The following is a 14291-nucleotide window of genomic DNA, read 5'->3' as shown; positions in this document are numbered from 1 at the left end:
TTTTGTAATTCACACAATTGTTCGTTTATTTTGATTCTAGTACCGTTATGTACTATACTGCTATTTAATTTAAGGTGGTTGTTTTATAACAAGCAATAAACAATTAATTTTCTTCTTCTTCTTGTACTCCTTTAACATCTAAAATACATGGAAAATTGCCGCATACGCGCTAAACACTCGCCACTTTTCGCCTACACTATACCGCCCGCCACTAAGCGTACACACACATGCACACAGCTAGGCGCTGCTGTCACAGGTGTAACACTGCAATTTGTCTAGTGATCCTCATCACATTTGCAGATGTTGTTGTTGTTTTGCAAATAAGACAAATTGCAGTATTCGTTGTAGGCAGTTGACATTTGCCTCTGGATGGTTGGTTGGTTGGTTCGTTCGTTGATAGCACCCATGCCGACAGCGTGTAGTGTGTGGTGCGTGAGCGAGTGAGTGTTCGCATTGGCAATCGGTGTTGGTTTCGAACGAGTGGAGTGTTGTTTTATGCGTATGCATTTTTTTATTCGTTTTTTTTTATTTATAATATATTTTATGTATATTTTATAATTTCCATACTTATTATCTACATTTTTTAATTTAACTAGTTTTTATATATAATATATATAAAGAATTGAAATTGTTACTGATTACTTGATGTTGAACATTCGTTATTCATTTCACGTTATTTACTATATTTATGTAAATTGTAAAATACTGTATTGCATCTAAAACACTCGAACATTTTTTGTTTATTTTGCTTTGTCATCATTTTAACTGCGCTCTCCCGTTATTGCAAGAATTGAATTTTTTTTTTAACTACTCGAAAAAAGCTTAACTACTTAGTACGTTCCTTTTAGTTAGTATCTGATTTTATTTAGTATAAGTATTATAAATTATTTTAAAGTAAGTATGTAGAGGTGTACGAGTATGTTTAGTTTTGGAAGTACATATCACACAGGTATATGTGGTGCGATGAATAGTCGTCATAGATTGTATTAAGATGTCTTTCTGTACATAAGGTAGTTTTATGTAAGTATGTATGTCGATATGATACACATACTACCTACATATCATTCCCATAATATATGTAGAAACGCCCTAACCCATTTTCATTTCGAAACAGATTTATACAAAATCTGTCAAATAGCTCACAATATATCTAATAGAAATTGAAGACAAATATAAATAATATAATGAATAAAAAAACCAGCACTTCGACGAAATTCGCAACTGTAGAACTTTGCTTTTCACGAAATTTTCAAACTATGTTTGAAGAAACAAAAATGAGAGATTGGGCCTTTCTATATTAAGGTAACGATATGCACAAATGTATTAATTGTAGTAGATGCTTACAGTTTTAAGTTTGAACGGTTTTATTGGAAGTATGAAGGAGCTAATTAACTTATGCCAGCAAAGCTTCTCGCGAGCCAAACTAACGAAATGCAAATTAACACCCATATTCATAAAAAATAAAGAAGACTGCTTTATAAATCGAAATTTTGTTTGAAACTGGTACTTTATAGAGCTTTTTAAATCTATTTTATTTTTATGAATAAGGCGTTAAAAAAAAAACAAGATAAAGCAGAAGAGATTTCAATAAAACATTCTTGTTTATCGCGCCGAAAAAAAGGAGCGAATTAAAAAATAACACTTGCCGAGTCGAAAGCAAAGTTGGAATTAAGAAACAAACGAAATTTTAGATATTGAATTGTGCTTTATGTGCCGACAAAAAACATCGCGAGTTAAAAAAAAAATAACGCCAGCCGAACACAAGAATTTTTATTAAAAAAAAGAACTATCAATCAAGACTTCAGAAATAACATTAAGCAAAACTAATGTTATCGTTTTGATTGTTGGTGTTCCCGACGGGGTAGGAGTAGATGAACGTATGAACATATTGCGGAACGATTCTCCATCATCCTTTGTCTCCAAACCGGTTATGGCATTGCGCCATCTTCAGTGACATTTTTCGTTCGGTTTGTCCCCAAACCCAAATCGTTCCACAATATATCACAATTTGCTTAATGCTTTGCCAAATTTTGAAGCTTTGCTAGCCAAGATATGTTAACGCTTATGGTTCATATGAATTTCAGTTTATTAAAGATTTTTATTTAGATTTTGTGAAATAGCATTCTAAATTTTTTGTTGTTTGATTTTTTCATAGGTACATAATTTTTGAAGTGGTCGAAAATATTAGAAATTGTAGCAAAGTTTCGTTTTCATTAAGTATTACATTAATTGCAATAGTATTGGATTGTTTAATTTTTATTTAATGATTGATTTTTTTTACCTACTATGTTGTGTAGTTGAGCTGCGCATATGTACTTTATTGCAGGATTTTGCAAATTTCACGAAAGCCTTAAACACAACACGCGCGTCATATAGAACCACTTTATTACGTACGATACATACTGGGTTATAATATAAGCCACTTACAGTGACATGGTTGCATTTGTATTACTTTCTATTTCTATGTTTTGCTAATAATAATAATTTTTATTGTTTTTGTAATATTGTATTACGTTGGAAATAAACCAATTTGTGTTTTCATTCTAAACACTCAATTTAAGTTATTAAATACATACGGAAATATTTTTAATATTTTTTTATTATCATGGTTATTTTTTTTTAAATCAAGGTTGCAATTATTTTAAATGTTAATTTGCTTAATATGTATTATTTTTTTAATTAAATTATTTATTCAAAGTATGTATGCTTTGTGAATGCGACCTTTTGTCTGCACCTTATTCAACCACTTATTTTTTATTTGAATGTATTACTTTTCTCTTTTTATGAATATCCTTTTCAAGTTTGCGAATTAAAAATCGGTGTTTTGATATTTTTTGTAATTTTTTTGTATTTCATACTTCTTTTTAGTTGCATAGAGTATAATGCTTAGTTCCTTGCTTTTAAGTATATTTTAAAAGCGCATAAATAGTTCAAATGTTGTAAGTAATAATAGTTAATAAAGCCAAATACAATAATATTTAAGTTAAATTGCAATTTATAATTTAATTAAATAGTTTTTTTTTTTATAAATATGCGACATATGTAAATACTTTATACTTTCTTTTGCTTCGATAAATGCGTAACCTACTAGCGGCTCGCTTATTTGCACATAACCAACGAGAATACTTTGGAATTTATCGTCACGCCTACACTATGTAGTCATATCGTTTATAATATATATTAAGCAATCAATTATATATTTGTGTATAATTTTTATATAGGTTGTAGATAATAAGCGGAAGTAAGTTCTTCAAGAATCAACTTTTTTCATTGAATAATTTATATAAACATACATAAACACCTTAGCGCACAGCTAACCTAAGGACAAGTTGTAATATTTCTTATCAATAATTTTTATACATATATGTATATTTAATATATGAACAATAATAGTTTAATTGCATCGTCATCAAAAGAACAAACAATCCCAACGACGTTATCGAAAATTAATAACTAGTATACAGCAATACATATACAAAATATACGCGCCTGCTCGGTACCTGAATTACATAAGTCAACTTAATTAAACTACTACATACTCATTCATAAGTTTATTTGTTTAAAAATCCTTAAAAAAATTTACCTTCATATTATTCGGTACGATCTGTTACATTATCGTTCGTCGCGTTAGCTGCGGATTAGTCCTCCTTCGAAAGGCTGCCCAGATCGCTGAGAAAACCTTCGGGTGTTAGTATATGTGACGAGCCGACTAGCACTTCCCAATTCTTCACGGCATTGGTTACCTCGTAGGCGCAACGCATCTCGGACATACTAACGCCGCCCACAATGAAAACTATGAGGCGTGGCACATTCTTGACTTGGGCTTGGGCCTTGTCCTTATGCCAGTGGCCATAGCGAGCGCTGTGAGGGGGAAAACAAGAAATTTAATGTTTTTTGAAATTTAATGAAATTAAACGCCATCATAGTTTTATATAACAAAATTTTTAAGAGGACGGCTATGAAAATGAATTATTTAAATGAAAATGAGTCGCCATAAAATAGGTCTGCTACGAAAACATGTCTTCCATGGATATACAAAAGATTGAGAGACTTTGCCACCTCATAGCCAGTATAAGAACATTTCAGCAGCAGCGAAGCGATTGCCAGTTTTACAGATCGTCCCTTTGTTTCACTTGATTTCGTTTCGTATCGATACGCTCACTCTACTTCGCTGTGTCGCCTCTCACATTTTTATTTCAAGGTTTAAGAGATCTTCATTTGATTTAACTCATTTTGCTTCACTATTTTAGCTTCTCATACTTTTATATAATTTCTCTCATTTATCACAACCATTCACTAACTTCACTTCAATCTGCTTTTAATTTTCACACTGCATTTTGTTTACAAAACATTTTATTTAAGGCGATTAACTATTTCAGAGATAACCACTTCTCTTTACTCTTACTTCAATCAACTCACTTCCGTTTCATTCTACTTGTTTCTTATTTTCGCAGTAGAACTCATTTTATTTCTCTTCTTTTGATTGCTTGTCATTTAATTTCATTTAATTTCGCTAATTTCCCTTCACTTTTCTCACTTTTTATTTACACGTGACTTCTTGCTTCTAAGTTTTTATTACTCTACATTTTATTTTGCCCATTTCGCTTCACCCTTCTTGCTACTATTTCTTAATTTTACTTTATTTCACTTCTCATCACTCTTCTCGCATTTCACTTTCTCTATTCCATTCCATTAATTTCATTTCATTTCATTTCAATGTTTTGGCTTTTAATTTCATTTACTCATCACTCTTCTCATATTTTCATTTAATTTAAATCAAAGAATGAAACCAAAACCGTAATCGTTTAAAACCGTTTCGTTTTTCAAAACCGAAACCGTAGCCGTTATCTTGACCATTAAAGGAACGAAAACGAAACCGTTTCAAACACAAGTTTCAATGGGTTTCCAGAAATTTATCGGGCATGTTCTGAAATTCGAAACTTTGAAATCGACTCGAATTGCCAAATTGTTTTTAATTATATCTGATGGAAAGGGTGAATATTCCAATTGAAACCCGTAAAAGATGCGGCAGTGATATGAAATAAATCATTTTAATACGAGACTTGTAAATTTTTTGGTTAAAAACCATCGAAAAAATTATCGAAATCGAGTCGATTTAAAATTTTCGAATTTCAGAACATGCCTGTATAAAAATTAGCTGCAGGATCTAGCAACCAAAATTTTTTTCTTCAGAGCATAACTGTGCCGTTTTACAAAAAATTACTTGCATGACAAATTTGTTGACTAGTATGCGGATAGCCTTACTTTTAATTCTTATATATCGTGACTTATAGCAACACTGATAAATGTGGTGCAATTCAAGGCCATGATTCAATAACTACAGGTAGGTAATAATCGTACAAAAACAACATTTTCCGGTGGTATGAACTCTTTCTTCTTTCTTTATCTATTCATATTCCTATGTATATGCATACCCTGCATACCAGGATTTCGGAGTATTCTGAAAGGTTTCAGGTTTGTCTCCGCTTCATATGTTTTTCTTTAAAGATTCCTAAAAGAATCGTAACAAATTTCCGATGCTCTTAAAGATTTCGGAAGCATTTGTTTGCAGGGCATATATTTACGTTATGTGTATGTATACGCGGATATTTAAACAAACCAAAACAGGCGATAATTTGACACAAGCGTGCTCATAAGAAGAAGCATGGCTTCTATCGCTATCACCTGTAGTTGATACGCCTTGCTCAAGGCGAATTTATACAAGGCGGTAACAGTACTGCCGCTGTAACTTCAGATGATGAGTCTGATGATTTTGATCTCAGTTAGATGATCTCATTCAGACGCGAATCGTAATTGCGATTATGTTAGTGGACCGAAAACTTCCGTCCTCTCTAAGTGGCATTTGCCAATCAAAGACGGCAAGAACGAAGTATTAATGTTCTACAATATTGGAAAAAATGAGTATTTGCGGAAACCGCACTTAGCTCAGTTAGCTAAAATATCTTTAGCTGTTCCTGCAATGCAGGTCAGTGTTGAAAGGCTGCTTTCTGACCTAAAATTCATTTTGCCACCAACGAGAGTCAATTCAAGTAATAATGTAGTGGATTCGATTTCATTGATGAGAACTAATCAATTGTATGGGCCACAAATATTTAAATAAATTTATTAGCTTTTGCGAGTAAGATTAAACAAACGATTATTATTACATTATAATATCAACAAAATTTCTGTGAAAATCACACTTAAACGTATGTATATCAAATCCTATCAGCAACAACTCTCATTATGTAATAAATAATATAATAAACAAATTTCTGAATTTTGATCTAAGCGAATGTGGTGGAATATGGTTATTAGTTTGTATAATTGACTCAGAAATGTTTTCTTTATATAAATTAAAATTAATCACAATGTTTAATTTCGTCAAAAACAAACTCTGGAAGGTACATATTTATTTAATATTTTTTTTTGTCAAACTTGTTTTCTTTTTATTCCAGAACGAAAGCGAAACAAATTTTGAAGAACGAAATCGAAACACTTTGCAAAACCGAAACCGAAACCGGTACGCTATTTTAAATCGGTTTCATACCTTGATTTAAATTCAGTTTACCAAACTTTCACTCAATTCTCTTCACTATTCATGCATCACAATATCTTGTTCTCACCTGCACTTCGCCTAAAGTTTAGGTCCTAAACTAATTAGATATTAACGCGAGGTTGTATGTAAAAGCGATGAAGTGCAAGTGAAGTTTTATGCCATCTCCAATGGTGATCGAAATTTCACCTTCACACATATTTTAAGAATTTTGTTAGGTGCTTTCTTACCTTGTTGGTGCATGATAATTGGTATTCTGTGCACGTCCAGCCAGAAAAGCGAAATGACGCTGATCCAATTTATCTTCAATGCAATCCTCCATAATATCCTTGACTACAGGGGTCCAACGCGACATCTGATAAGTGTGTTCGGTGATGCGTTCCTTACGTGGGACATTATAGACTTTCTTGCGAGACTATATGGATAGATGTAAAGAAATAATTATAGCAAAAATTTTGATTTTTACGATAACCTTTTTTTTTAGTTAAATATGCACTAATTTAAAGGAAAAAACTTTGCTTTCAAACTAATTAATATAAAATATGAAATGAAATTAAACTACAAAGTAGGTAAAACAAAAAAGAAAGAAAAAGAAAGAGTAACGATAACCTCAAAAAATTAATGTCTTTGTCTTCAAGTGCTGATTTTCCCACTGCTCTTTTTTTTATTTGAAGTTGATACTTACATCAGCAATCACATTTACGCCCAAAAAGCTCAAATTGCGCACCATATCCTGATCTTTAGGCGATAGTGAGGCGTGCGTGAAGAGCTTTGTCAAATTTTCCTCAGAAATACCGTTCTTAATCATAACGTAGAGCGCAATAATGCGCACTTTATCGAAGTTGGAAACATCCTACAGGCAAAATAATTTGAAGAAAATAATTAAATACAAACTTCAAAAGCGGCTTCATAGCCAACTCACCGCATTAAGAAGTATGGGTACAATATTACGCATATGATCCTTGATTTTTTCGCCCTCAGCATCAGTACCCATAGCCAGATCCTGTTCAACGCGGCATAACTTATCGGCGTAGCTCTGGGAAAAAGAAAAGTGTTGATTAAAGAAAAGCAATTGAAGTCAAGGTATTGAGAGGAAAATCAATAAAAGTATGCCATATGGATTTCTGAAAGCGATTAAGAGGGATATTCACGATATTTAGTATTTGCTTTTCGTGAATACCCTATAGTGGAACATGTTTTTAAATTACTTAGAAACTAAAAAACTTAAAATATTAGTTGAAATTACTTTTCATGTACTCTATTTTAATAATTAATCGGTTATGGGAATGGAACTGACAACTTTTTACACCAAAAGAATATTAAAAATTTATAAAAAATATTTTTGTTCAAAAATAAGAGCTGGCCTTCGAATTGTGCTCTATTAAAAAAAAAATTTATTAAGATTAAAAAAATATTTTTGAAATATTTTTAATATTCTTCGGTTACGTGAATACCCCAGATAACGTTTTATAGCTGAAAATAATATTTTAAAATTTATGTGTAAGCCGTAGGGGTGTAGAAAATGACGTTGGACGCGTGAATATCCCTGAATTCATTTCGTGCACCTCAAAGTAATTTTTTTCCTTATTTTAGTTCACAATCACCTGATAAGTCTTCATGCAATCCTCAGCCAAATGCAAATGTGTCGAATACTTTGACAGCTCCTTCTGGTACTGGGGCATTTTCTTGATCATTTGCGATAAATCACGCATAGAAGATTTATCAGCTATAAAAAGGTTGCCAAAAAAGGAAGTATGTATTATTTCATGGCAATTATAAAATTTCTAAAAACTTTAAAAATAGTTACAAAAAAGTATAAAAGCACAATAAAAAAAGCCATTTTTCTCCTCTCACTTACTCGATGTCATGCGCTTCGATTCGGTGAATTTCTTTAGATTCTGTGTCACCTGCGTGGACACCACAGCGATATGCTCGTGTCGCAACTCCATCCACAAATCGTCGTTTTCATCGAGCAAAACCTCCTTTTCCGGTTGATTTGGGCCGGGCGTATAGCGATATACATCGTTAACAATCGGCAAGAGATCGTATGCCATCGCTTGCAATGTCAATTCGTGCAATAACGGCGATACACAATCGAATCCACGATCCAATACCAATAACTGCGAACGTGACTTCTCCGGACCTTCACCCATTGTCGGCTCATCCGCCTTATAGGCATCCAACTTCTGCTGCACCGCAGCAGCCAAATCTATGTTGCGATCCCAGTCAGTGCGATATCGCACCATCGGATACTCGCCGAGTGTGGCACACAAAGTCGCGATTTGCTCGGCGATGCGATCGATGTGCTTGGCGCGTATCGAAGCAAACGCTGGCGAATACAGACACTGAAAGGTGTCTGGTGAATCGAGCGAGTAGACCTGAGGGAGCGATAGCCACGACAGACGATTGGAAAATAGAGTGGGCGAAAGCGATGATGCGAAGTGGGAGTGGAGGTTCATTGTTTTTTGTATTTTTTTTATTTGTTGTTTTAAAACATACAGATAAAGTAAATAAATGAAAAAAATGTATTACATTTTGGAAATCATAAAAATGATTTCTCAAAAAATAGTCAACATAAATTTTCGAAAATTTGTACAAAGCGGCAATAATTTTGTAGCAATTTTTAATAGACTTTGTGAGCTAAGCGTTAGTTAGTTTTTAGTAGTAAACATTTAAAAGGGAAACATCAAACAACGCACATGTACTACAACAACACAGAAGCAAGTGAGCTACGAAAAAATGCAAATAGTACTACTATTTTATTTTATACATACACATGTATGAATGTTTGACAAATGGGTTGAAAAATTTCACAAACTCACAAGACAAAGCAGATAAAACAGGAAAAAATAAAGGGGGTCGATTTTTGTACACTTTGTAATAAACAAAAAAACGATAATCAAAAAAAAAAAAACTACGTTAAATACAAGAAGCTCATACTTTGGTAGAAAAGTGAAAATTTCAGTTTTAGCTTACTCAGCTAAATATTATGCAAGAAAAATTGCATTTTAAGGGTTTGAGAATAAATACGGGAAAAAGGAACATTTTTAATTTCATTGTCAATTTGCTTTCGAGGTAAGGTACGAAAACTTTTCTTTTAAGGGAAACCTAGAGCTTTTTGTAGAAAGCTTGTTTTCTTCCGCGCAGTTGAACTGGCGTATCAAGTACTTACATACCAATCAAATTTATTGCAAGTTTTTTTTTTAGGTTAAGTAGAAAAATATACATAGTGGAAAAGTTTAACCAGTTCCAGTATTCAAGGTATTAAAAAGAGTTGTAAAAATTGTAATTTTCGAAGCAAAAAATTCAGGCATTTTAATAAATATACATATGTATGTTTGTATATATTTGAGGTTAAGTAGAAAACATGTCTTCAAAAGAAACCCGGAAATTTTGGTAGACATGTTTATTCAGTCCAAATTACTTAGCCTGTTCTATACTCGTAAATAAAGCTTACAAAATCTGATTAAAAAACATTTGATTTTTTAAGATTATGTATTATGTACGATTTAAGCACGCAGTATCAATTTTAATAATAATTTAATAATTAATATAAGGGTGGGCTAAAAATCTGATTTTTTTAGAATTATTATTGTTAATAGCACAAATATGGTTCATTACATAAGCCATAAAAAAATCTGCGAAACATGAAAATTTTCGGTCAATATCTTACGACTCGCCTAAGTCGATGAAAGTTCAGTGTTAAATTTTTTTAATAACTATTTTTTTAGTTGTTGTTGTTGTTGTAGCGGCTACAACAACCCCGCCCAGATCGGCTGATATCTCAGTCGTTGTCGTCGAGTTCCACTAACGGCAGCCCCAAGAAGCGTGCAGCCTCTATGGGGTCAGTCCATAGGGACGACGCCGTTAGGGTTGTGGAGTTTTCCGGGCATGCGAAGAGATATTTCGAGTCGTGTGGGGTCTCTCCGCATGCCGGACATTCGTTCGGTACATCCGCATTTAACCTAGACAGGTAGGAATTTAGCCTGCTGCAGTAGCCAGAGCGAAGTTGGGCTATTGTCGTTCTGGTGTCCCGAGGCAGATGGAGCTCCGTCATGTCGATGTCCGGTGTTTGTGTGCCTAGAACGGCATTCACAGGTCTTGAGTATACATAACTCGAGACTGCGTCCCTGTGAATGCCGTTCAGGGCCTGTCTATGAGCTGTCGGGTCCAGAGGTTGCTTAATGAACCTCTGGACTTCGTCCGTCAGTTCATATAGATGCCTCCTAACGTGCCTCGGCGAGGGCTCCTCTGCAAGCAGCTGTCTATTTGGGTGGCCACATCTGTGGCTCCCAACAAAAAACTGCTTGCAGAGCATCGTGTTGTGCTCCCTAAATAGGAGCATTTTTGCCTCATCGTGGAGGTGGTGTTCTGGTGTCATCAGGAGGCATCCTGTCGCTGTCCTGAGTGCTGTATTTTGTACCGTCTGTAGCTTCGTCCACTGCGTCCTACTAGTCCCCAGGTTTTGCCGATTTTTTTTTAGTCTGACGTCATTAATGATAATAATTTATTATGTAATTATTTTTCATCCATAAATAATTCATTCATGGGCAGAAATACAGAATTTTTAACAAAGATTGCAATTACCTCAGAAACTATTTCGCAGATAATTTCATAAAGTTACATTTTTGTAGGAAAATAAATTTCCTGTAAAACGAGCAACTTATCTATAGTTTTTCACCCATAAATATTATAAGCAGGGAACGGATTTTTAGGACCTAAAAACCTATAAAAAAGGCAAAATAAAATAACGAAATAGGCTGGAAAAGGCAAAATAAAATAGCGAAAAAGGCAGGAAAAGGCACTAGGTATTGCAAAAAAGGCAAAAAAAGACAAAACAAAATAGCAAAAAAGGCAGGAAAAGGCACTAGGTATTGCAAAAAAAAAAGCAAAATAAAGCACTAAAAAAAGACCGAAAATACGAAGAACAATCAAAAAATACATTTATTTTAGAAATTTTTATATTACAAGTAAAAAGAGAAAAACTATGAACTAGTTTCATTATATGAAAAATTTGTACTTTGAATCTTTGACTATTTTATCCTTTCGAGTTTCTAAAGGCCCCGCCAGATAGAAATTCCTTTCTGCGCCACAGGGATGCTTTTGACTGTCAACACGCACATAACATTGCGAGGCGCCACAACGAAAACGTTGCCGCAAACAAAACGTCTCATTTTGATTGGCCAAAAGTCAACTGGTTTGAATTCGTTCCATACATTGTTGTTTTTCCGCAGTGACGCGCGTCAAAAGTTGAGAGTTGGCCGATTTTTATCAGTTGCGGCAATGAATGCGTTGCCAATGTGGCGTCTTCTATTCAAAATCCCAGAGTTAACTTCGATGTCAGTCAAAAGTATCCCTGTGACGCAGAAAATAATTTCTATCTGGTGAGGCCTTAACTCATAAAACTTTAATCTGTATAGTTGTAGTAACATTGAACCACAAGATGCATTTTGAAGTTTTCTGGCAGCATTTTCATTCGATTTTCGCGAAGAAAAGCCTTGAATGTACTAAATGTGCGGTCGACGTAAGTTGATACAAGTGGAGCCCAATTTAAATATGGAACGTTTGAAACGTTCATATTATCAGGAATAAGGGCGTTTTCCTCGCCCTTTACAATTTTATCCACACCCCTTATTGTCTCCAAGCCTAAGTTAGCTGAGAAAACGGCTTTGAATTTTTCCAATACCAATTTGGCAAGAGGTCCCTGCGCTTCTATAAGCCGCATGGGCATGTGTATATTTTTTAATCTTAAAAAAAAACTTGTAAATGCTATAATCACTTTTTTAAAGGTAGAAAAGGCAAGAAAAGGCAAATATCTTAAAACAGGCAAATATCTTAAAAAAGGCAACATCAAATGTGTATATATCGAATCAGGGAAAGCTAAATCGTGGACATTCTTAATCGAATATACTTTATCTCTTTAGCAGAAAAAAAGGCAATTTCCATAAAATCCGTTCCCTGATTATAAGTATCAATGTCCAAAACTAAAAACTTTTTGACTGAAATTGCAATTATCTCCAAAACTATCAGTCCTACACAGGGCCGCAATAAGAATGTGGGGGCTCTGGGCCGTCATACATGTGGTTTCCCCTTTTTGAGTTAATATTACATACAATTAATTGGAAAAAATTGTATTTCTAACAGTATCGTTTATATAATCAGATTCGCATTTCATAAATAATAAAGTTATGGAGACTCTCAATTTCATACCTTGCAGCATTTAATACTTGGGAATAAAATGCTACTACTGGAAGTACCATTTCCGAGACTTTTGAGCTGAGAATTTTGCAACGACATCAACAAAGTCGAATTCCCGCAGTATATCTATTTCTGAGCTTAGATTGATAAATAAGTTATTGATCAATCTCATATCGGAGAAGGCTTTTTCACTTGTGCAGTATTTTTCCATCATAGAATAAATCAGTATAATTTCTGAACTTACAAAAACATCTCTGTTGATTCGCTTTATTCTTTTATGGTTGAATTGAAGCTTTCAAGAATATCATGAAAAAAGGTAACGTATGTATTTACCAGTCCTCGGGCTTGACTTCTAACCACGTACTATTTCTGTTCATCTTTTATATTTTGGAATTCTCATCAGAATTACTTTGTAATTGGCGACTGACCACGGCAGTCGTGTATATCAACGCTATGTTTCTTTAAAAACTGAAGAATGGCATTCGCCAGCTCTTTACCTGTGTGGCCACAATTTGGAGTAAAAGTTAAGAATTGTTCGCGTGAATTTAAGCTTTTCATGTAACTTGCATTCACGATTAATTGATTGGTGTTAAAGCTAAGCTACGTTCCGCAAGAAATTGATTGGTGCTGAGAAATCTTCTTAATACCTAGCGATATTTTCTGTGAGCTCTGAAAAAAAAATTTTTGTTTTTTTGTCATCACATGTGGAGGCCTCCCTTAATCTGGCCCTCGTATTACATAATTTGGTATATGCACATTTTTTGTAGGGAATTAAATCGATCGTAGTAAGCTAGCAACTTTTTTTGAACACTTTGAACTTTAATTGATATGGACGGGCCTAAGGTATTGACCTTATAAATTTGTATCTTTCGCACAGACTTTTTTAGAGCAAAATGAACCACATTTTTGCACCTAACAATACAATACAAATTTAAATAAATCGGATGTTCAGCCCGCCCTAAAGTATATTATCATTTATTTAGCGGAGCATAATTTAACTACATATGTATGAAAAGAGTACATTTATATTGGCTTTAAAAATTCTAACTTTAAGTACGAAAACTTATTTATTTTTTTTGTTGGTAACCTTAAAATTATATTAGATCTTGATTGCTCAACGTGGTTTATTTGATATGGTAAACGACAACAGTATTAAAAAAAAATCAAAAATAATAAAGATAAAAAATAAGTCAGGTCATTTATATATGTATGTAGGTATATAACTTGAAAAAGAATGAAAATTATAAAAAATATGAAATATGGTGCGCAACTAATAATTAAAATATGAAAATAGTTTACATGCATACGTCTGAAATTTTAAGAATTTATTTGTGTATATAAGCTGTATGTATGTGTATGTTCGAGGGAAATACGTAGGCGTATGTGGATATGTAGTGATATGTTGCAATGCGATACAGTGCACTGACTGATTAGCAAATATGTGCTATGTTAGCGAGTCTAAAAAAGTTAATGTATGTAAATAATCAGCAGGGGACTGCCATAAGATTGATTATTAATAAGTGAATCGGTTAATTAC

At 33.5% G+C, this 14291-nt stretch overlaps 1 protein-coding gene across 3 annotated transcripts in view; it reads right to left on the bottom strand.

Annotated features, from left to right (window-relative positions):
- The window catches only part of LOC118748687 (protein ROP), a 57661-nt gene continuing 43370 nt past the window's right edge, over window positions 1-14291 (bottom strand). For 2 of the 3 annotated variants that reach the window (XM_036483288.1, XM_036483289.1), the window contains exons 5-10: window positions 8415-8934; window positions 8161-8282; window positions 7479-7592; window positions 7242-7409; window positions 6787-6971; window positions 1-3861 (exon numbers count right to left, since the gene is read on the bottom strand). In XM_036483288.1, the coding sequence (XP_036339181.1) occupies window positions 3639-3861; window positions 6787-6971; window positions 7242-7409; window positions 7479-7592; window positions 8161-8282; window positions 8415-8934 (1332 nt within the window). In that variant the 3' untranslated portion in view covers window positions 1-3638. The remainder of the gene's footprint in view (window positions 3862-6786; window positions 6972-7241; window positions 7410-7478; window positions 7593-8160; window positions 8283-8414; window positions 8935-14291) is intronic. The other variant, XR_004994073.1, reaches the window with a different exon arrangement.

Source organism: Rhagoletis pomonella, unplaced genomic scaffold (genome assembly GCF_013731165.1).
Source record: "Rhagoletis pomonella isolate Grant_MI unplaced genomic scaffold, Rhpom_1.0 Rhpom_scaffold_00013, whole genome shotgun sequence".
In the NCBI taxonomy this organism is placed as follows: Eukaryota; Metazoa; Arthropoda; class Insecta; order Diptera; family Tephritidae; genus Rhagoletis; species Rhagoletis pomonella.
This window is presented reverse-complemented; position numbering and strand designations above follow the sequence as displayed.